The sequence below is a fragment of the Bidens hawaiensis genome, unplaced genomic scaffold, assembly GCF_021521415.1.
Source record: "Bidens hawaiensis isolate Kalapana, Puna unplaced genomic scaffold, B.hawaiensis_p1.1 tig00003219_1, whole genome shotgun sequence".
NCBI lineage: Eukaryota > Viridiplantae > Streptophyta > Magnoliopsida > Asterales > Asteraceae > Bidens > Bidens hawaiensis.
Window position 1 is genome coordinate 660970 of NW_027491175.1, and position 24287 is coordinate 685256.

General features: G+C 29.7%; 1 protein-coding gene across 1 annotated transcript; it reads right to left on the bottom strand.

Moving 5' to 3' along the window:
- Positions 1-283: 283 nt before the first annotated feature.
- On the bottom strand, positions 284-6087 carry LOC143622570 (AP-3 complex subunit mu-like). Its single transcript, XM_077093678.1, has 5 exons — positions 5890-6087; positions 5501-5748; positions 4316-4525; positions 2033-2240; positions 284-697 (listed from the first exon to the last, which is right to left on the bottom strand). Exons 2-5 carry the CDS (start codon positions 5734-5736, stop codon positions 452-454), a joined length of 900 nt encoding a protein of 299 aa, XP_076949793.1. The 5' UTR covers positions 5737-5748; positions 5890-6087; the 3' UTR covers positions 284-451.
- Positions 6088-24287: the final 18200 nt, after the last annotated feature.

Here is a 24287-nt window from a genome sequence, read left to right on the forward strand (position 1 = left end):
AATGTTCAAATTATCATGCTTAAAACTCAGCAAGTGCGCGGGTATGACCGCTATGGAATTATGGACCATTCCAAGCTGTGTGAACTCAACTTGATCAAAACCCGAATATCCAATTGCATTTGCCTCGCAAAACCTCGGTACCTATCTCCTCATCGCGATACCACTCTGAGTACCCTAATAGTCATCTCCGTTCTGGTCTTCTCGCAAGCAGACTGATGCCATAATAAATTTTTCTTGCACTATTAAAGATTATATTATTCAGATAATTTCATATACAAGGAAATAAAATTGCATTTTAGTATTACTCACTTTTTGGTAGTGTAGTCATGAAACAAAAACCAATTTTAAAGTCATCAAACATATTTCAATTAATTAAAAAAAGAAAAGAATCAAAACTACAACAAATCCAATGCCATGTTTTACTTTCAAATGTTATATGTCAAATGTGAAACTATGATCTAACTTCATATTGACCGGCTTCAGTTTGAGCCCGAAAGCCCTTGTGAGCTGGTGTAGGCAGATTCTTCAAATCCAGCTTGTTTATTTTCAAGCCTGACAAAGCCACCCCCATGATTTTGAAGCCTACTTGAAATGTAGGCTTTACATGAAGCTGTTCTACGCCTTCTTCAATCACCAATGTACCAGACATTTGTGGGGCTTTGTCTTTTGGGATCCGACCAACGGACCAACTACATGTCTGCACATCAAAAGATACATATATTTTGAAAATAATTCTTAAAATTTAAATGCGTAGGTGTAGGCGTGTATATGAGCCGAGCTATTATGAGCTACTTGAGATCGCCGGCTAAAAGCTCGAATTGAGCCGACCTCAAACAGACCTCGAGCCCGAGCTTGAGCTTATATTGTGACTTATTTAATAAACGAGCTCACAGGGAGTAACGTAAGTGTGACTACCAATACTGTACCGAATCAGTACCAACCGAACACAATCAGTACGGTATTCATTTTTAGCATTCGGTATGGTACCGATCTCATCCCTACGAGCTCGATCCCAAGCTTCATATATTGAGCTTGACTCAGCTAGCAAGCCAAAACAAGTTTAAACGAGCCTACTATTTACATGTTTTTTATTTAATATATCATATATATTTACATAGTAATTATTATTATAAATAAATTCTGATAAAATAATTAAATAATATGTATTTTGCTATATATAAGAACCATAACTATAAATACATATAAAAATAATTATAAACCTACATAAACATAATAATTTAATCAATCAATCGTATCCAGTGGAATCCCACCAATAACAAAGCTATAAGTAGGGTTTGGGGAGGGTTGGATGTAGGCACACCGTACCCTATCCCAAAGAATAGAGAGGTGGCTTCCTGAGAGACCCCAAGCTCCAAAAATTATGTGTGAGACAATATAAAAGAAAATTAAAAGTTTAGCACTAATATAATAATAAAAATAATAATAATAATAATTATTATTATTATTGTTATTATTGTAATGCATAAATAGTAAAAATAATAAGAAAAAATACAAAATAGAAATGTCTGGAGATGTAATATGAAAACATAATGGGGCGTGATCAAAAAGAATGTAACGAGATAAAAAAAATAATTAAATAATTAATATATAATATTAAGCATGAGTCAGGCACAAATTTGAAAAACTACTCAAAGCCTAGCTCGAGCTTTAGAAATGGAGCTAAACAAGTCGAACTCGAGCTTGGACAAGCTCAGGCTCGGCCCTATTACACCCCTAAATAGTTGTAGATTAAAACAAGTCGGATCTGGTTGAGTACTTGGGTTGACGTTGCAAAGATTATTCGTCTATTTTCTATTAAATAGATAGTTTGTTCAATATGATTAGAAAAACTATGAGACTACAACAATCATCTACTTTTTAAAAGAAAAAACCAATTTAACAGGTTATAGCCTGTAGACAGAAGATGTACACTTCAACCCGTTTGACCCATTTCCATGTATGTAGGATTACATAAATACATTTAAGTGTATGCATGAATGGGTACAGATTAAAGACAAGATGAGAGTGGTACCTTATCAGAAAGGATATTTACTGTACCATGATTTGCAGTGAGATTAGCTGATGATACACAATGAGGGAGTCGGTATTGCACTACTATCGAGTCAACCGGTTTTCCAGGATCATTCCGGATCCCGACCATTACACTAAGACGACACGTACCCGACTCTGAACTCATCTGAGGCTTTACATATATAGGATAATTCCTTAACTTCTTCACCCTGTAGTGCAGTCAAAATCAAATCATCACTAATATCATTTACTTCAAAAACATATTGTAGACAAACTTTCAATCCTTAAGGATTTAATTTGTTAGTTGGATAGAATTGAATGATAAAAGGAATGAACAGAAGGGATAACGGAATAGACAATTTCATTCCTCTGTGATTCCATTCCATCAACACAAATACTAGCTTACTATTTCATTTTAAATAACGAAAATGTTGAGTGGTTTTTAATACCACAACCAATGCACATCTACTAGGTTTGTAAACAAGCTAGGGGTAAACGAGCCAAGCTGCTCGTGAGCTACTCGAAATCAGCTCGCTAAAAACAACTGAACTTCACTTATGGAGCTCGAGCCAGCTTGCGAGCCTAGACGAGCCTGTTACTTATATAATTTATACTTAATATATAAATTATATATTTATATAATATATAAAATTATGATAAAGTAACTAGATAATATATTGAGATTTTTCCTATTTGTTCCATTGTGGATTTAGGGCAAAAATAGCAAGAAATTAGGGCTTGTAAAAGGGGGTGACACCGAGGCTCATTTAAATTTCGTATTTGCATCAATCCATATGTTTCTCGGTGCCACCCCTTTTTCAAGCGTTAATTTCTTTCCACAACTCACATCATCAATCAGACACATCATCCACATCAATGCTTCACAAATGATTCAAGTCCGCCAAATGGAAAAACTTCGTTAATGATTTCTGAAACTATACACATCGTTAATATTTTTGTTTTTTTATTCATTCAGTAAAAACGGCGTTGAGACTAGCTACTCTCGGATCAAATTGATGAAAAGTAAGAAAGGAGTACAAACTAATCAGATGAACAAGGCACTGGCTCAGCTGATTGAGATAAAAAGATAGTTGGCCCGATTCAAGAGGGGCTAGTCTGCCATTTAACCAATTCGAGATGGTAAGTCTCCAATTACAAGAAGAACTTGATAATCAAAAATAAAACCAGACATTGAAAACTAAAACAGAAATGAAATACTTATAACATAATTTAGGTAATTAATATCTCCTAACCTTCAGCCTTTGACCGTCAATGGTCAACAGTCAACCCCCCACTAATTCAGCCCTAAACCTTTGCTCCTGGTTGACTGGGTCAAGGTAACTGACCCAAGACCTTTTGGACCCAGATGGCTTGACCCGCTGATAAGGTGGAGTCTTATCATATACTGTGAACTTTTGTACCGGTGGTGGATGGCCGCGACCAGTGGTAGTCGTGATGGAGGTGATAAAGATGGAGGGACGCAAATTGAATGTTGCAAAACAACAGGAACGCAAAATAAACATCATAAAAGGGTATTTCAGGAATCCGTTGGGCATACGTTAGCCTGAGGAACTCAAAGTGAGCCCGGTTTGAAACCACAAGGATGCAAATGTATCATTTTGACTTTTAGGGGCAAATTGTGTGCCCACCCTAAAACCACACAGACGCAAATAAGAAAAATCTTTATTATATATAATCAATAATTAATAACTTAATTAATAAATTGAAACGAGAGAACCCGGGCTCTTGAAAGTTAAAAATCTAAGCTTGAGCCAAGATGAGCTTGGGGTTAGCTCCGCTCTTTTACACCCTTAAAAGAAGTTGAGCCGCTCGTAAGATTCGCAACGGCTCGTTAAAAGTTCAAGTCGAGTTTAAATAAGCTCGATCATGTTCCTAAATTGAAGCACATTTAATAGGCGAGCCAAAACTTCATATATTGAGCCAGACGAGGCTTATAAAACGAGGCTACGGTTTATACAAATATGATAACTTTGTTTAAAAAAATATGTGTTACAAAATAAATTTTATTGCATATATAAACGTATATAACCAAAATAATAAAAACAAAATAATATATTTTATGTTAATATAATGAATATAAAACAAATAATAAACGAGCCGAGCTCAGGTGCAAAAATTTATTCACAAGCTGAACTCGAGCTTTGGATATAGAGCTCGAAACGAGCCAAACTCAAGCTCTATTAACTTAAACAAGTCAAGCTGGAGCTTAGACAGGCTCAAGCTGAGGCTCGGCTAGCTTAAACTCCTAATGTCCACCACGTACCTGTAACTCATGAGCTTAAAGAGTCCATCTGGAGGTACAAACGAAAGTGATTGTTCTGATTCCCATGGTCGAAACCGCACACACGGATGAAACTGCACGTCATTCAAAATCGAAGGGTTTGCAAACGAAAGAGTCAAATCCGGAATGCCTGAAAGGTGAGAATTCACTTCCACCACACCAAACATCTCACACTTCACCAACGCCCCATCACTGAACACCAAAAAGTTAGCATAAGAATTAGCTGAATTGGGTTGACCCGCAAGCACTTTTTTGTCTATTTTCTCTAAACTTACTATAAACAAGTAAATAACCAACGCATTTATTATAATTATCCATCATCAAATAGAATGGGAAGTAACTGGCTAGTAAAAGACCCAAACGAACACGAATGGGGCATGTTCGTGTTCGTTCGTTTCACTTTAACCGAACAAACGATGGAACACGAACAAATAAACAAACAGGGTTTTCTTATTCGTGTTCGTCCGTTAAAAAAATAAGCGTGTTAGTGTGCGCATTCATGTTCGTGTTCATTTATGTTTGTTAATAGTACAAACACACGGTTCATGAACATAACAGAATATATACGAAAGAACATAACTAAGCGAATAATTATTAAAAGCCAACATGTACATAAACCTATTTGGGCCTAAAGAGTTTGTTAGAACTAGACTAAATTGTAATCGGCAATCATAAAAGTATACTAAAAATTTCATGAGCCTAAAATTTTTACTTTAAAACAAACATAGATGAACAAACGTTCACGAACATAAATGCACAAACAGTACATGTGTTTATGCCCATTCAGTTTATTGAATGAACAAAAAACTGTGCTCATGTTGATCTTTTATTGAATAAACAAGTTAACAAACTTTTCGTGCCCAACGGCTCCCAAACAGTCATACAAATAAGACTGAATTATTATGAGCCTAAAAGTTTTAACTTAAACATATACTAACAAACATAAACGAACGTAAACAAGCGAACTTTCACGGACATAAATGAATGAACAGGGCATGCGTTCATGTTCGTTCATTTAACTAAATGAACAAAAAAAATATGTGCTCATGTTCGTTCGTTTATTAAATAAACGAAATTTCAGCCAAACGGTTCACGAACAGTTCGCTGACCGTTCGGTTTGTTTACAGGCCGAATGTAAAATAAGTTGAGGGATATTATGATGCTTGCCTGTTTATAATTGTATCCATCTCCTCAACAAGATTGACATACACATCATTGTTTGCATGTTTCAATTGTGTTGTCCTCCATGGCACGCATGATGACGTGGCACCTGGAAGTATCTCACTCACATTGGAAGTGTTCCCGGTTACAACACTCAACATTTTGCTAACAATGTTTGGAGGAGCAATCATATCCCTCAGTATGTTTGGTTCCGTAGTTAAAGGGAAACCATTGTCTATCATTTCATCCAGTAACTGCAAGTCATAACAATTAAAGAAACAAAGAAATCATTTTACAAAGATAAAAGGATAAATAAAAAAGCTTTAGTATAAGAAAACATAGGTACAATATGTTTTGAAGTTATAAATCACAATGTACAAGTTGAATGCACATACCTCATATACAATGACAAAATTGTCCTTTATTACATCTTTATTCAACCCTCCAAGATAATCTGAGAGGACATCAGCTACTCTGCCAAGAAACTAGAAGTTTAATTGGTCAAACACATGTGGTCTTGCTTAATGAAGATTGATAACATAGTTTCAAATATGAGCACAATAACAAAGTAAAGAAATAGATATATAAACAGAAAAATGAAGAAATCTATTTACTCGAAAAACAGTATATAACATGATCATCAAAGACATGTTTTTCCTTAATCTACTTAGTAAAGAAAAACAGTATATAAGTATGTGGTCAATGCAATTCGTGTAATAGATTTAATATTATGAAGTACTGGTTTTTAGTGCTGATCACACAAGCAATAGTTTGAATTAAGAGAACTAAACAATGAACAAGTAAACAAATTTCAAACAGTTAACAAAGCAAATCACACCCGGGAATTCAAGTAAGCAACCAAACAGTATCTCATGCAACCTAACAGATTTATTATTAACGATTAACTGAAAACTGATCAACTAGACAAAACCTTAGACGTCAACAATTACTTTACACACGGCACTGGTTATCAAACAGTCCTTGCCAGTGTGACTCAGTTAAGGGTAATTGTACGTTTTATCGTATTCAATCTAATCAAACAGTTATATGACTAATTATCTAGCAACTGGTAACAGATCGTTCAGACCAACGTAAACCTAAACCGACCGAACACACAGAAATACTAAACATCAATAATCATATATCAATCTTCAATAATAGTACACAAGTATTCTTAATCACATGAGAAAAACTGTAAAAGGTTACAAACTATACATCCCGAGTGCGATTCTAGGAGATTAGCCGAGCCGCGACATTATCGAATCTTCAATACGGATGATACGGATCATAGATATGGTCTTGACATGAGCTAGGATGGTGGAATCGCCTATAAGAATTGCTGGAAATCTCCTATATTCTTCAAAAACGGAGTTAGGGTTCTTTTTCATGAATAATATGCTTAAAACCTAATTTTCCCGTCTTTTATGTCCATCGCGATACGCGATGGCCATATGACCATCGCATCGCGTAGCGCGACCTAAGAAAACCTCATTTTCATATTCCTCTCGTCGAGAAACCCAAAATTCATATATTATGGCTCCCGCAACTTATTTTCTAGCTCAGGATATGCTCGTTTTACTTCAAGGTCGCATTTTGTCAACCCATCTTGTTCAGTTTTAGCATCGGCTTATGATTTCTCATCCATACTCTTCCCGAATCCTTGTAACACTTCCCAAGACATCAAATCATGCTTTGATCTTCCCGAGATATCATTTCATGCTCGTACAGGTCTCTAATTTAGCATCTTTAATGATCAATGACCTGAAATACAAAAGCACATATGAAGTACCAAAGTTCTAACAATATATTCAATAAAACTACATTATTAATACACTAATATATATACAAAATACCCGACCATCAAGAACTTTGACGGTGTGTGTCTCCATTTGAAATTGGAGTTATGCTATTCTCACCGATGATTGATATAAGACGTTCATGTAAAATATAACTTATTTGTGGGTGCAAGAACTTTTATTTGTTCATTCGTATGAGATGCAATTTAAATATGAATAATGAATAAAAACCAAAAATTTCTTACAATTAACTATCTGACTCATGTTTGAAGTTATATGGTCAGGGTTATTTTTTGTTATCACGAATCATTTTTTTATCCGTCGTTTTTCCTTACATATATCTAAAATTAAAGAAAATGAATATAATAGTGATTCTAACAACATGGCCAATATTAATAAAAAATGTAAATAAATAAAACTAAGCTTACAATTTTCAGTCAATCTTCGTTGTGTAGTATGTTTTGTAGAGGCGAAATTCTCATTAGTGATACCTATATTAAAAAAACAAAAGATGATAATTTTACCAAATAAATAAACATTATAATGTAATCAATATCAATAATAAATAATAAGAATTAGAGTTTAGAGAAATATATCATCGTTACTATTAGATATAGGTATTGGCAACGCAATATTGGTAGATGTGGAAGACATCATAGTGACATCATTAAAGGACACCATCTCCTTAAAAACAATAAAATCCATAAATATTCATTGAAAATTCTATAAAAATAAAATAAATTTAAACCTGATTGACGTCTTTTATTGTTGTTGAGTCAGATTGTGTTATGTTCCAAATTTTATTACTGACATTGCCTATCCGAAGACATGTATTGGATAATCTATAAAACAATTAATCCAAATTTATTTACCAAAGAAGTGATGACAAAATTATTGTAAATAATCTAAATGTTAATCGCGTTAGATTTGTTAATGAAAACTATAAAACAAAGATGAAAAGAAAACTATAAAAAACAGAAATAAAGTAATGCTAAATGCTTTTACGGTTAACAACACATAATTGACCTTTTGCAATTGGCGTTCTACCTCTTCCTAATTATAATTTTGCCAAAAAAACTAACCGAACACCGTTAAAGAAAAAAGATAAGAAAGCTTACCATACCCGACAATATCTTGTAATAAAGTAAAACAACATATAAGTATTTGACATAATGTGGGCATATTTATGGTGTGTGATTGTTTTTTTATGAATTAAAAAAGAAAAAAATAAATAGCAATAATCAGAATTCAAGAATATTTTATTTGATTGCACAATTTGATCAAATTCTAGGTATCACTAAAATTAGCTATATACATAGAATCAAGTCAAAGAAGATAAATATATCATTATACAACACCTAATCAATCAAACACAAATCATTACTATGATTACAATCAAAATCATCCATATAATTATAACGATAACCTAAAATCAAAATCATTCATCTAAAATCTCAATAGCAAGCTTGAACTGATCATCCAGATACATATCTAACAAACTCACCTATCTAACGAAACGTAAGAGATTGATCGATTTCACCTATCTAACGAAACATAAGAGATTTATAAAATATGCTTTTTTTTAATAGTATATGTTTTTTAATTGTTTACCTATTAATACAATTACAAAGACTGGTCGACTAAACCAGTTAATAGAATTACAAAGATAACTTGATTTAACTAGTGTGTGAAGGTGAATCGTTCGAATATGATTGAAACTACGAATCAGATTGAATATGTTTAGGTGAGACGACTGAATATGTGAATCGATTTACAAATGTTGGATAGTTACATGTTTAGCTGATTGCTAAGGTTATAAGATGTGAATTGAATTTGAAAGCGTTATATAGAATTTGAAATTGTCAGATATGAATGTGAATGAAGTATAATAGTGAATTAAATTAATTATGAATTGCCATATGGCACTTTAAAGACTCCGGGTTAATTATAAAAATAAATTGTTTAAGAACCTACTCTTTTATTATATATATATATACACACTATCTTATAATACATATTGGATGGGCAAAATGGTCTTTTCAGCAAAAACTCTTAAAAGTAAGAGTTTACTACCCATAAAGCATCTTGTACAACTCATTATACATGTTTTCCCAATCCCTTTCTTTCCCACGTTCAGGGTATGTTTGGCAAAACTAGCTGTTAGCTGTAAGCTGGAAGCTGAAGGTTGAAGGCTGATAGCTGTTAGTTGTAGCTGTTAGTTGTAGCTTTTAATTATTTAGGTGTTTGACAAAGTAGCAGAAACTTTTAATAAAACTAGCTGGGTGTCCGCGTGGTGCGGTGGAATGGGCGCACAACCTAACATCAACCGCATAATCAGTGTCGGTACATGATTCACCTTATGACAGTGCATACATAACCTAAATGTAGACGTGTAATTCATTGAAAAGCAGTAAGCTTGTAAATGATGTCGAAAATAAAGAAATAAAGCTGAAATATACAGTAATTTTCAAATAAAACCAACATATTTTGATATGAATCCCTTTCTGAACATGCACTGTTTAAATCTGAAATATGTTCTGAGCTGACCCCTTTCGACTCAAAAGCGTACCGACATGAATCGAACTAATTTAAACATTTTTGAATCGACTCGTTCTGACCTAATTTGGTCTTACACATGACTCAAGTTCATTTGACTCGACTCCTAATTTGGTCTTACACATGACTCGAGCTCACCTGACTCAACTTTTTACCGATCCTAACCGATAATCACGTAGTATGTTAATTTTTTAAAGTTAAAGAAGTATAGCAATATCATACTCAAATTAAAGAGAATAAAAAGCTCGTTTTTATGATGTAATTTGTTTAAAAAATCATTAACGTGTGAAAAAGTTATGGCTCCTAAAAAAGTCATGGGGTAGTTAGTTTCGAATAAGGGTTGAATGTGTAACTATTATATTAATTAACAAAAATTGATATAAGTTCAAGTACCAAACTTGTAAATTCAGATGTAAAAGCTTGTAGCTAGTTTTTTCTTAAACGCTACCTATAGCAGTGTTTCAATTTAGAGCTTTTTCTCATCCTCTATTAAGCTCATCTTAAGGAGATTTTTTTAAAAGCTTGTAACTTAAGCGCCTAAAAAAGCTCATAAAAGCCCTTTGCCTTACGCAACCTCAATCTCCTGATATCCAATTCAAAATTCAATAATCAAAACTCAAAACCTTATCCTTTTACTTTTCAATAGTCCTCCCAAATTCTCTGAGCGAGATTCAGGTGTCTACTCTATGGTGGCTATGACTGGCTGTGAAGATCTTAGACAACGGCTCAGTCGGTGTTGTTTCGGTGTTTATCAGCAAAGCGGTTTGAAACTCACCGCCGGCGACCTGGATCCGTGAAACAGAGGCATCTAAGGTGGTGTATGGTGATAAATCGATGGCCACAAGTCGACTTTAGGTAACCTGTAAGTTTTTTTCCCAAACTCGGTTTTCCGGTGATGATTCCCAATTAAACCTGATTTTTCCAGCGATTATGAAGGTGGTGAATTCGTTGGCAGCTACTCCTGGCCACTTCATAATTATATGCAAAACGCCAAAGCCTTTATCTTCAAGAACCTCATGGTATTTTTGACCATGTAACTTTTAGTTTAGAAACTCATGTGGCTCATATTTTAAGTTTTAAATTTGCAGAACTTTGTAATTGGTGAAGCTGACAAAATTTGGAAGCCGGCTTTGAAGACGAAATGAAGCAGATAATTAAAATCTTACTAAAGGTATGGTTTGTGGAAACTAGATTTCATGTATTTTTGTATAATATTTAGTTTGATTAAATTAGGGTGTTATTTGTATTATATTCTAATTACTCTTATTGAGGTCTTTATTAATAAGATGTGATCTTTTTGTTGTGTCTTTAGTTTAATTTATGTTTTATGTTTGTTTTAAGGTTGAGGATCTTGCACACTTACTATTTCATAATACCGTGGTGTAAATTGATGCAAATAAAGGTTCGCGGTTCGCAACAAGGGTATTGTGTGATACTAAGTGCTAAGTTTTATAGTTCGTACTCTATTTTAAAAAGGGATTGGTCAAAGAAAGTGATGGTTTTCTTTTCTCCATACAATTAGATTAAATTTCACGTTGAACTTCTTAACATTCATGTGGTTTGTTTTGATATTAATAGAAGCAAAAGCATAGAAACGAGCTTCTACGTTCTTTGACTTTTGTAATGAAGAGAAAGGAATGTCGTTGAGTACTGATGTTGCTAATCGTGGCCATATCTCTGTTGTGGTATGCCCTTTTTTCTATCTAAATAATCTTGGATTACTTAACCAATCTATCTCTAGAATTAATTTGCACATCATTAAGGGTATTTTATTTGCTTTTAGGACTGGATTGTTCAGTTTGACACTCCAGATGAATTATAGGTACATGCTTTTATCTTTTATATAAACCTGTGATGTATTTTAGTTTATCTTATGTTTTGCATCAAATATTTTCATAAGTATATCCATCAGGTAGAATTGCTCTTGGAGAAAGGGCCAAAGGAAATGCTTTACTTTTCCATATCCCAAAAGTGTTGCAGTTTCTTCGCTACCTCAAGGTAATGTGTAGAGAAATAACAGTTATATTAATTTAATATATGCTCATTTAAGTTGGAACTTATATTTTGTTGTGAATATGAACCATCTAATATGCTTTCTAATATGTGTTGACTGGTGTTTTAGTTATTAGGATGTGGAACAACCATTTACGGAGTACGATTTTGATTGCACCAAAAAATAGGATGGATATGGTTCCAGCATACATGAGGTTGTATCGTGACAATAATACCGAGGTACGTATTGCATTAGTTGGTAAGGTCACCAAATTCTCTTGCATTCTTAATCTCGAACTTGCTATTCCTTACACTCTTCCATTTGAGCAAAAATATTTTGGGTTACACTATTTATTGAATTCTTAAAATTAATTAACGTACAAAATAAAAAATGAAATTTCATAAGTTTAGTTTGGTTTTTGAAGTATCTGCAAAACTGAACATGAACCAAAACCGTATTAGTTTTAGTTAATGATCACCTATCTTTCTCCATGTTGAAGGTAGTTCAAACGATGTCAGTTTGTGTTTTATGTTTGTTCAGCTCGGGCAATGGGATTAAATCCGATCATCATTTTGATTTTTGACGCGGCTTGGGAGAGTATTGTGCACAAGGTTGGCTATATCATTCTGTCATCGTGTTGTTTTAGGATATTATGGTAATTGTATACTCTTATGTTAAGCTGCTTTTATAGTAGCTTCATAATCCCGTTTTCAGCTCTTATGTTAGAGGACAAGTATTTTTGGCAAACTTTTTTAAGACAAGCGTGCCCAATATGACTTGAACTAAGGGTGTGCACAGGTCGGTTTTGAGCTCAACCCGAACCAAAAACCAGGTTTTTATTTATGTATTTTTGGGGTTTTGATAACCGTTTGGTTTTGGTTTTCACAATGGGTTCGGTTTATTTTTCTTATATTTGTTTGATATTTGGTTTTAAAATTTGTGTTGGAAAAAAATGACCTAGAATAATATAGGATTGGACATTTTAGCCTAAGTTTTTCACAAATTAGTTAGTATGTTTTTTTTGTAGGTTCGGTTTTTAGTAGATAGCAAAAACAAAAGATTGGTTTTAGAAAAATTAGAAAACCATTTTCGTAGGTTTTTTTTTTTGGTTTCGTTAATTTGGTTAGTGATTACGGTTCAGTTATTTCGGTTTAGTGCACACCCTTAATTTGAACTGTTTTAGCTATACTTTTTGGCATGCATTTTTGAATTTATATTGTTTGAGTAATATGTGTGTTAAAATTTTTGGATGATCTGGGAGATTTTATGAATTAAAAATGTACTTTGGGTTACTTCATGACATGCTTGAACTGTATTAGCTTCACCTTTATATTTGACCGTATTCTATAATTACTTGATTAGATCACTTAATTAGGGTTAATAATGTAATTTTGTTATCGTATGTCAAATTGTTGTCCATCAAGAATGTTAAGAGGGTTAAAAAGATGAATGATATTACATCTTGAGTTTCTAGGGAGTGTAGAACACCCTAAGTCAAGAGTGTTTTCTCTGCCAAATAGTCATTTACTCTTTTTTGGCCACATACAATTTTGGAATCCTTGCAATATATTAGACATGTAATTTGAAACTAACTTTAAGAGGAAAATATGATTGTGTTTTTAACTAATAGATTACTAGGGTATATACCCGCGTGTTGAATAACATGTCACTAAACTTAATAAATTTATATAATAAATTCAAGTATACAAAACTTCTTCAACTTTTGGATCAAAACGTTAATCATTTACAATGTCTAGATATTAAAAGTTTAAAGTTACAATAAGTTAGTGTACACCAAACCACAAAAAAACATCAACAAAAAGATCTAAACATGTTCTTTCATATTAAACCACCATCAACTTCTTCAAATATTCTAACAAAATAAAAAACTCATTTTGTTTCACCACCTGAAAATTTAAAAAAACAATATTATCCAAATTAAATATATCATTAAAATAATAACATGTTTAATAATGAAAGCCCGTGTTACACACGGATGGAAGTTATAATAAAAGTAAAATATACATATCATGTAATACGTAAATTGAGTTATATTATATAATGATTTTTATTTATGACTTTTATAATAAGATTTTGATATACTTATACACTATTAATTATAAACTATAATTTGTAAACCAAACATTGGTGTTTGATTTATTTTAAAACAAAACATTCAATGTACTGTTAATAAGAGAAATAAATGTACAAATACAATTCACAAACTATAAACAAATCATAAATCTCTATGTACATCCTTGAATGAAAGAATGAATTTTATGATAAAAATTATATAGAGATAGTCATTATATTATCATACGGTTAATAATAGAAGTTATTTGACAAAATTATTACACGATTTTTATTTGACAAAAAGATATATCAATAAAAACATTTTTTTGGTCGTCATTTTATAACTAACAAATTTGATACTATTTCAAAACAACCCATTTTGAAATATTTTCATAATAGTTACAAAATATAAAAAAATTGGAATTAATCAACTTCAAAAAATTATGAAATTGTTTTTGATTTTTAACCAATCTTGCAACAAACTTTTAAATCACTGACATTAATATTTTGTTAAATTTGCAAAACCTAAAAACATTTTACATTAAATGAATTCTCAAATAATTTTGGAAAGATTAAAAATTTTTATGTTGACTTAACTAATTAAAGTTGAAAAAATATGACTAATTAATTTAGAAATAATTACAAAAATGAAAATCATATCGGTTAATTTGAAAACATCAAAAAATATGAAAAGATTTTAAAATGAGTTTAAAATTATGGAGAGTATTAAAATCTTTAAAACTTTTTTGAAAGATTGGTCAAATTCTGAATTTAAAAGGAGTTTAGACATGTTAATTAAATTGTATTAAAACCCATTAATACAATTTATTGAGTTTTAACTATCCCAATTAGTTATTTAAACAAATAAAGATAGTCAAACTTAATAAATTGTATTAATGAGATACTTAAATTATCACTTATTAGTTCGGTTTTTATAACAAATAAGGAAAGTCAAATTAATTCGGTTAATTTGAAAACCTCAAAAAATTATGTAAAGATTTTGAAATGAGTTTAAAATTATGTATAGTATTATTTGTTGAAATATTGGTCAATTTCCAAATTTAAAAGAAGTTTAAATATCTTGTAATTAAAATCATGATAACTTTATAACTTATTTATTGGGTTTTTCATATATAATGTAATTGGTTATATATAGAAAATATAATGTATCTTACAATATAATAAAATAATAATGTTTTAAGTCAAATATATTGAAATATAAAAATGGTAAGGAGTAAATGTTATTATTTCTGTCAAAATAAGATGTAACAACTAATTAGAAAAGGTAATAAATTAATAATAACAAAATTACTAAAATTATAATAATTATTATAAATTATAGAGATTATCATTAATAAAAAGATAAATATAAGATACAAAAATATATTTTTCTTTAATACATCGGTTGTTATTAAAATATATTAAATGGACAAAGCCAACAACTATATATGATTGATTTATAAAAATCAAATAAATTACATGAATTATGAAAAAATACATAAATACATGAATAATAACAAAAATATACATCAATATTAAACAAAAAATAAGATATCTTATCAACAAATCCTCAACCTATGAAATTAGTTATATCAAGTTGGGAACATAACATGAAATAAGAAAATTAAATATTAATATTCGTTTTACAAATAATAAATTTTAATCGTGGTAATGTTACATGTTATTTCCTAGTAATTCATAAAATTCAACTTTAATTTAAATTTGGAAATTTATAAATTTTAAAATTACATTGTTTTAGAAATAATAAATTTTAGTGATGGTAATTTTAGACATTATGAATGTTTGTTTAATCAGCCATTTAAAAAGTTAACTTAAAGTTAAATTGAACTTTAATGTTTGACCAGACAATTTAAAAAATGTTTGACCAACTTAAACGTTTGACCAACAATTAAATAAAAAAATCAACTTTAATTTAAATTTGGAAATTTAAACTTTTTAATCAAATCGTTTAACTTACCAACTTAAACGTTTGACCAGCAATTAAATAAAAAAATCAACTTTAATTTAAATTTGTAAATTTAAACTTTTTAAATCAAATCGTTTGAAAATTTAAAATTTTTAAATCAAATCGTTTAACTTACCAACTTAAACGTTTGACCAGCAATTAAATAAAATATCAACTTTAATTTAAATTTGGAAATTTAAACTTTTTAAATCAAATCGTTTGGAAATTTAAAATTTTTAAATCAAATCGTTTAACTTACCAACATAAACGTTTGACCAGCAATTAAATAAAAAAATCAACTTTAATTTAAATTTTTTAAATCAAATCGTTTTAGAAAATAATAAATTGTAATGATGGTAAGTTTAGACGTTTTGGAATATTGACTTACCATTTACAAATTTCAAATTTAACTTAAATTTGTAATTTGTATAACAAATTATGGTTATACCTTAATTAAAAATGCAACATTAATTCTAATGGTTAACTTTAATATTCAAACGACTTACCTTAATTCGTCTAATGGTTTACATATTTCCTTATTTACTTATTTACTTTGATATTAACGTTTAAACTTTAATATTTGAACTAACAATATAACATTTTAAACTTTGACAATTAATTTATTGTTAATATAAAAAAATTAACTTATATAATTGAGTATTAACTTTAATATTTTCGAAAATCAAATTAACTTATTAACTTTGACTATAAAATAATTATTTTCAAATAATTCAAATTAACTTTCAAATAGATTTGTTTATAAATTAAGAAAGTCTAAGTATATCAAATGTGTTAAGACTATAATTAAGTAAAGTCAAAGTATATCAAATAATTCAAATTTATGTAGTATAAATTAATAACTCATTTATGTAAACTATAATATAAATAGAAATGATAAATAAATCTGTAAATTATAATATAAATACAAATCATATATTTTCCTATTATGTAAAATATGGATACTTGTTTTCAAATTAACTTGTATAAAAAATATACAAAATTAACTTATTTACTTGATGGTCAAAAAACATTCAAATTAAGTTTAATTTGAAAATAGGAAAATTTTCAAATACCAAATTAACACTCTTCAATCTCGTTTAATTTTAAATTTTCGAATCCCAAATTAAGATATTCACGTTGACTATCAAGTAATTAATTTCAAATAATTCAAATTAACTTTAAAATCGGTTTGTTTATAAATTATGGAAAGTCAAAGTATATAAAATGTGTTAATGGGACTCGACAAGTGAAACCTTTCGTTAATATTTATATTAATATTTTTTAAGTAATTTTTGATATATTTATTATTATCTAAATTTATGATAAAAATTTTCAAATTAACTTATACCAAAAATAAATATAAAAATAATAGTTTTTAAATTATTGTAGTCAACATATACCAAAAATATATGGATACTTATTTTTCGCATTAAATTTAATATTTTCAAACAACTTACCATAATTCGACTAAATATTTACATATTTACTTATTATCAAACGACTTATCTAAATTTACTTATTTACTTTAATAATAACGTTTTAAAATTAATATTTGAAATAATGGTATAACATTTGCAACAAAAAATTTGTAATTTATAATTTGTACCACGAAGTATGATTATATACCAAAAAAAATTATTGTTATAATAAAAATAATTAATTAATATTAACGTTAAGTATTAAGTAATCAACTTGTAATTGGTAATTTGTACCATGAAGTATGATTATATACCAAAATATTTATTGTTATTATAAAAATAATTAATTAATATTCACTTTGACTATAAAGTAATTAATTTGTAATTTGTAATTTGTACCAAGAAGTATGGTTATATACCAAAAATATATGGATTACCTTAATTCAAACGAATTTAAAATTATTATTCAAAATATATGGATTACCTTAATTACCAAGAAGTAATTAATTTATTGTATTTAAATTTATTATTCAAACGAATTACCTTAATTCGTATAATGAGTTACATTTTTTCTTATTTAATTATTCTTTAATATTAACGTTTAAACTTTAATATTTGAACTAACAATATATAATTTTCATTAATTTATTGTTATTATAAAAATAATTAATTAATATTCAAGTTGATTATAAAATAATTAATTTGAAATAATTCAAATATACTTTAAAATCGGTTTGTTTATAAATTAAGGCAAGTCAAAGAATATAAAATGTTTTAATGTGATAATTAAATTACAATATTTATGTAATGAAGTTATTTAAAACAATAAGGAAAGTCAAACAAAATAAATTGTAATAATAAGATAATTCATATAATATTTGAATTAACAATAAAACATTTTAATTAATTTATTATTATTATAAAAATAATTAATTAATATTCACGTTGACTATAAAATAATTAATTTGAAATAATTCAAATTAACTATAAAATCAGTTTGTTTATAAATTAAGGAAAGTCAAAGAATATAAAATGTTTTAATGGGATAATTAAATTACAATATTTATATTAATGAAGTTATTTAAAATAATAAGGAAAGTCAAACAAAATAAATGGTATTAATGAGATAATTCATATCGAATAGATTACAACACGCCGGGAAAAAAATATAGATCAAACATATCTCGGATTTACGATATACAATGGTATTTTATTTTTTGTAAATACAATAAGATGAATATACATGAATATTAACAAATTAACAAAATAAAATATACATCAACATTAAAATTAAAATCTATACATACTATAAACTCATAATCATTCCGTGAAATTAAATTATATGAGTCGGCAATTACCTGAAATAATAAAAAAGAATATTAATATTGATATTATGGATTATTTTAATTATAACTAATAAAAAGAAAATTTTAAAGGTGTTAACGGAAAAACGAAATTTAAAGATGTTACCGGAAAAAATATTGTATAAGTTGTGACACTCACCGGAACATGTTACCGGAAAATGTTACCTGAAATAATAAAAAAGAATATTAATATTGATATACGGAAAATGTTACCGGAAAAACGTAACAATGGAATATAATTTTGATTAACAAACTAAAATGAAATCCTCAGCAAATTAAACGGATAAATAATCTGAAATAATGTAAAATAACCATTGTTATAGGTATAAAACATAGCCGGAAAAAATTTAACGGAAAATCTTGCCGGAAAAATGGAAAACAAAAATCTTACCGGAAAACCGTAATAATTTCAAAATATCAATTCAATATTGGATTTTGATATACAACCTAAAGAGATTATTACAAAATCATATAACAATTAAAATAAATATAAAACCATATCGGAAAACCTTACCGGAAAAAGATATTACCTTGCCGGAAAACCAAATAACATTGTTGGCCATTACCGGAAAATGATTAATCTCAATCTACATTACCGGAATATAGAAGACGGTGGAGTTAGTGATTAAGCCGAGAGAGAGAGAGAGAGAGAGAGAGAGAAATTAAAATGATTAAAATTATGGTGAAAAATTCTAAGGTTTATATAGTGTGTAAGATGACACATGGCAACATATTAGGGCGTCTTAGAATGGAAGTGAGATGACATGGAGGCCTAGGTGGACACCCTAGTAGAAGGACATGTGACAAAATTGTATTGATTTAATAGATACTAAGATTTGTGTTAAATGATTTATAGTGTCATTTCCATTTTGATGGGCTGGTAAGGTGGTTAATGTGTGAAATAAGAGGTCAATGGTTCAAATTTTATAGTGTACAAATATTTAGTCGTAAAAATTTAAAAACATGCATGCATTTATAGTTATATTTTGGTGGTTATATTTGAATGTTTAGTGGTGCAGGGTAATTGATGATTTTCGGACATCAAATGGACACAGTAGGTTCTCATCCATTATTTTTTCTGGATTTATATGTATTTCAACTTTCTAAATTTATCGAAGAAATTTCACTTGTACATAAACTTTGATTGTAAATTTATCAGCAATTGTGTACATTTACATTTTATAATTTGAAGGCCGAGCTTCTTTTATATGGTCTTGATGCGTTTTTCTACTATTACTAAACAATATACCTTTAAATATGTTAGATTACTACTTCTTAAAGGCTTATTCTAATATTTTGATACAAAAAGTATAATGTCGTGTTATGTTGTTTTATTTCATTTTGTCTTTGCAAGTTGTTAGTTCATGTCTATTGCCATTGACTATCTATTTAAGAAGGTTTAGGATAAAGGCATAATAAAGAATGGAACGGGTCATCATTTTTTAGTTTCAAATAATATAGCCTCTTAAGATTTTTTTTAAATGATCTTCTCGACACACTTCTATATATAAAACATTGTATATTTATATTTCCCTTGCATTGTATGGTAGATCATTTTTTTATCACGCCGCATTGCGCGGGTTCCTACTAGTATATATATTTACTTGTACAAAAATCTTTATTAGATCTATTATATATATATATATATATATATTCATCATCATCATCATCATCATCATCATCGTACTCAGTATATCCCACCAATAGCAATGCTATGGTAGGGTCTGAGGAGGGTAAGATGTAGACAGTCTTACCTCTATCCATAGGGATAGAGAGGCTGCTTCCGGTGAGACCCCCGGCTCGATAGTAGTTTTGCATCAAGCCTTGGACATAAGGCACATAGCACTCAATCATCAGGGACACCGGCTGATTGGTGCATGTGCCCTTGTCTTTCGGCTATCAACGCCACCACATGATGCCTGATTAAACACATAATCATACATATATTTTTCTGAAAGAACGAGTCAAAAATGTCAATCTAACGATGTAGGTTTAATAAAATAAAATTTATATATCATTTATATCAATTACAAAACCAAAACCTTTTTTAAAAATCCTTATAATACATTCACACATATATATACATATATATGGTTTTAACAATTATTCGGAAAAACGACTAGTTTATGTCACACACCAACCTACGGCAGAAATGCTGAGACGTTAATTGATTGCCCATAGCTCTCAAGGTTACTACTATGCAACATTATAAATTTCAATATCTATCTAATAAATTTCAAATAAAACAAATATTCCTTACAATAACCCAAAAACAAAAAAAAGCATCAAACAAATATAAGCATAAAAATAATTGTCTCGTAAAATTTTCACTAATATAATTCCTTTCCAACTTCAACTACTTCACATCACACGATGACCTGCATATGCGTTGAAAATAAAGTAGATTTGTGAACACAAGGTTGAGTGAGCAACACACCAGTTTAATGTACATATAATATATATAAAATAAATAGTGCAACAAGTCATATGAGAATAACAAATTAACCAATGAGCAAGTATAAATGAGATGTCGAGAAGCACAACGGCTATAACGACTGGTGTATGATCATACTATTATGAGATTATGTTGGACCTCTCCGAATGCGGTTCACGTAAAGCAAATAAGCACAACAATATGGTATAAAATTCGTTAGCACATAAGACAATAGTTGAAGTTTTGTGTATAAGTATATATGAAAAATATGTTTACGCATATGTCCCCAAAACGTTGAAAACGAGTAAAATACGCGGAATGTGGTACTCACGAAAAAGACGAACAAAGGTGATTGAGATAATAAGAATGCGGGAAAATCACACGCGAACGCTAAAGCCTAATGAGGAACAAAGAGAAAATGGACACGCTAAGTAAAGTACGATATTTACTACGACAACTAGTTATATAATATTATAATAATATATATTGTTTATAAGCTTTTATTATTTAAAATAATTAGTTTGATTTATGAAAACATATCTTGATAAGTATTAGGTTTATAAACATATATAAAATTTATATATCAAAACATTAATATTTAAGTTATAAAATACTTTATATATATATATATATATACACACACGCGCGCGAAAAACGTGAGTTAAGGGAGTATTACAAAGTCAGTTTTTATTAACATAATTTTAATTAGCTATTATTATTAATTTAATTATTAATGGTTTAAAAAAAAGAATAATACAAAAATCACCAAATATATCGGGGTGCAGGAAGTCGAAGCCGGATCTCCACCCAATTAACCAAGTGTTTATCCAGCCGGGCTACAGCGACGTGCATTTAAAAGCTGGTTTCCATTATATAAATACACAAATAGAAACATAGAGAATTTGATTAAGAACCCTAACAATCAATTTGATTAATCCTGTTGATATTAACCAAATTAACATTGGGGCTTTTGATCGGTACATAAACGCTATCGTAAACATGTATTAAATTACCTCTTATGATGAATGGAGCTAGGTTAACGAGACCCTACAGTGGCTGGCGGATAAAAGCTTATGAACGATAATCAAACAACCAAACTAATCTAATTAAATATAGGGTAAGGGTCGGCCACTAAATAAGGAACATATCACGCGAATTAATTGAAATATATCAACCGATTTCTCGATCAACCAGTTAACTAGAATTGTCGGTTTAGTTAAAAAGGAAAACGGATCAAGATTGATATTATTAACTTGTATAAGATGTCGGTTAAGGCCGAAATTGATAAATATAAACGATTTCCAAGATCAAATTCATCAATTAAAAGAGAATTGAGGTCCAAGTTAGAGATCTTTGAATTAGGGTACAAGAAACGAATATGGGTCGGGTTTGGTAACGAATATCCAACTTATAATATGGGTTACAATATAATTTACAGTCTAGTCCTTAAAGTTTGAGGTTGGATACCTATGAGATATAATTATATACTTTGGGTTAAAAGTATAAAAACCTTAAAGATTTAATTACAAATATTTAATATTAATAAAATAATCAAACTAACTCGATAAGCGTAGTATTATAAAAATAACCCGAACATTGAACCGAGTCGGGTAAAAGTATAAGTTCGAAAACCCTAGTTGTTACAGTTTATATGTCGGTTTTAATAAAATATAAATTAATTATGAAGTTTTATGATATTTATATATATTAAAATAATGATTAAATACAATAAATTAAGCATAATAAAATTGTTTTCCAAAAAAATAGGGCTGGGAGGGTTCGAACCCGCGATCCCATCGGCTCAAACCATTAACACCACCACCCTAGCCATCTGGGCTAGGGTGTTAAGTTGTTATAACCTGAAACGAGTTCTTTTTAACCATACAGATACGAACCCAGAATATCAAATAAACCCTAAAACAATCCATCGATTAAACCCGTTTATATTTGTTCAATTTATCTTGGGGTTATTTTAGCTGACATCAAGACGATCATAATCATATAACGAATTACCTATTGAAATACGGTCGGCACTATCTTTATCCAAAAAACATAATAGCTGACATCAAAACATCAAGACGATGATAATCCAATTAACGATGAGGGTTATGTTGGCGCTGGTATAATGATTGTGCAGCCAAGGTTGATTGAGTTATGATGAAGCGTTATCGTATAATACTTAAACGGGTTAAAGACGATTTAGTTAAATTATTAATGCGTATCAAGTTTGATTTTGTTTTTTTTAATTAACAGTGTCGGCGAGGATGATTTAGGCAAGAGAATCATAATACATTAATCAATTCCATTTTGAAGCGAAGATTAAGGTCCAAGCTAAGTAAACAGCTCACGGGCTTAAGAAATGGATCGGGTTTGGTAAATGGGTTATTGGGTAAATGGGTATAATAATATATGACAGATTTACATATAGGTCCCTGAACTATTGAGATGGATTCAAACAGAGATTAGAGTTTAGTTTAGGGTAAAAAAATGTATATAATCCAAAGTTATTTTATATATTAAATAAATATAACAACAATTAAAGAAAAAAATAATAAATACTCGATTAACGCGATATTTTCTCGGTTGAAATTTCCGAAACATAAAAGCGGGTCGGGTAATGGATAAAAATAATAAGTGGAAAATCCGAGTTGTCACAGAATTGGTTTAGTCATAATGTGTTTGGGTAGAAGCAGTTTAGGCCGGAACGAGTTTAGGGTTGGAACGGGCTGTGTAAGTCCCAATGAAAGATATTTCAATGTGATATCATGTAAACCCGTTGTTAGGCAAAATCTAACAATGGATTGATACAATATTAACACGAAAAAACACAATAAAACACACGAGATGGCTTCAAAACATACGTTATATTCAACGTCGGATGCTTAAGCCCTTAGCAGTGATTACAATGATAATGATAGAGAACTCGCTCGTTCCTCACTGTCTACGAATGACCAACCCCAAACAACCTAGTTACATTATGTATATATGACACACAATAACCCTAAGCCCAAGCTGTACACTTGGATTTCGGTGTGTTACAATGTAGCCCAAATACATTAAGCATAAACCATTAAGTATAGCCCAACAATCTCCCCATTGGTTACCGCTTGATCATTACTCGTGATCGAGCACATCAGCGCCAACTTCCTTGTAAGCGCCTGCCCATAAACATGTGCATATGATCGATCCTAGC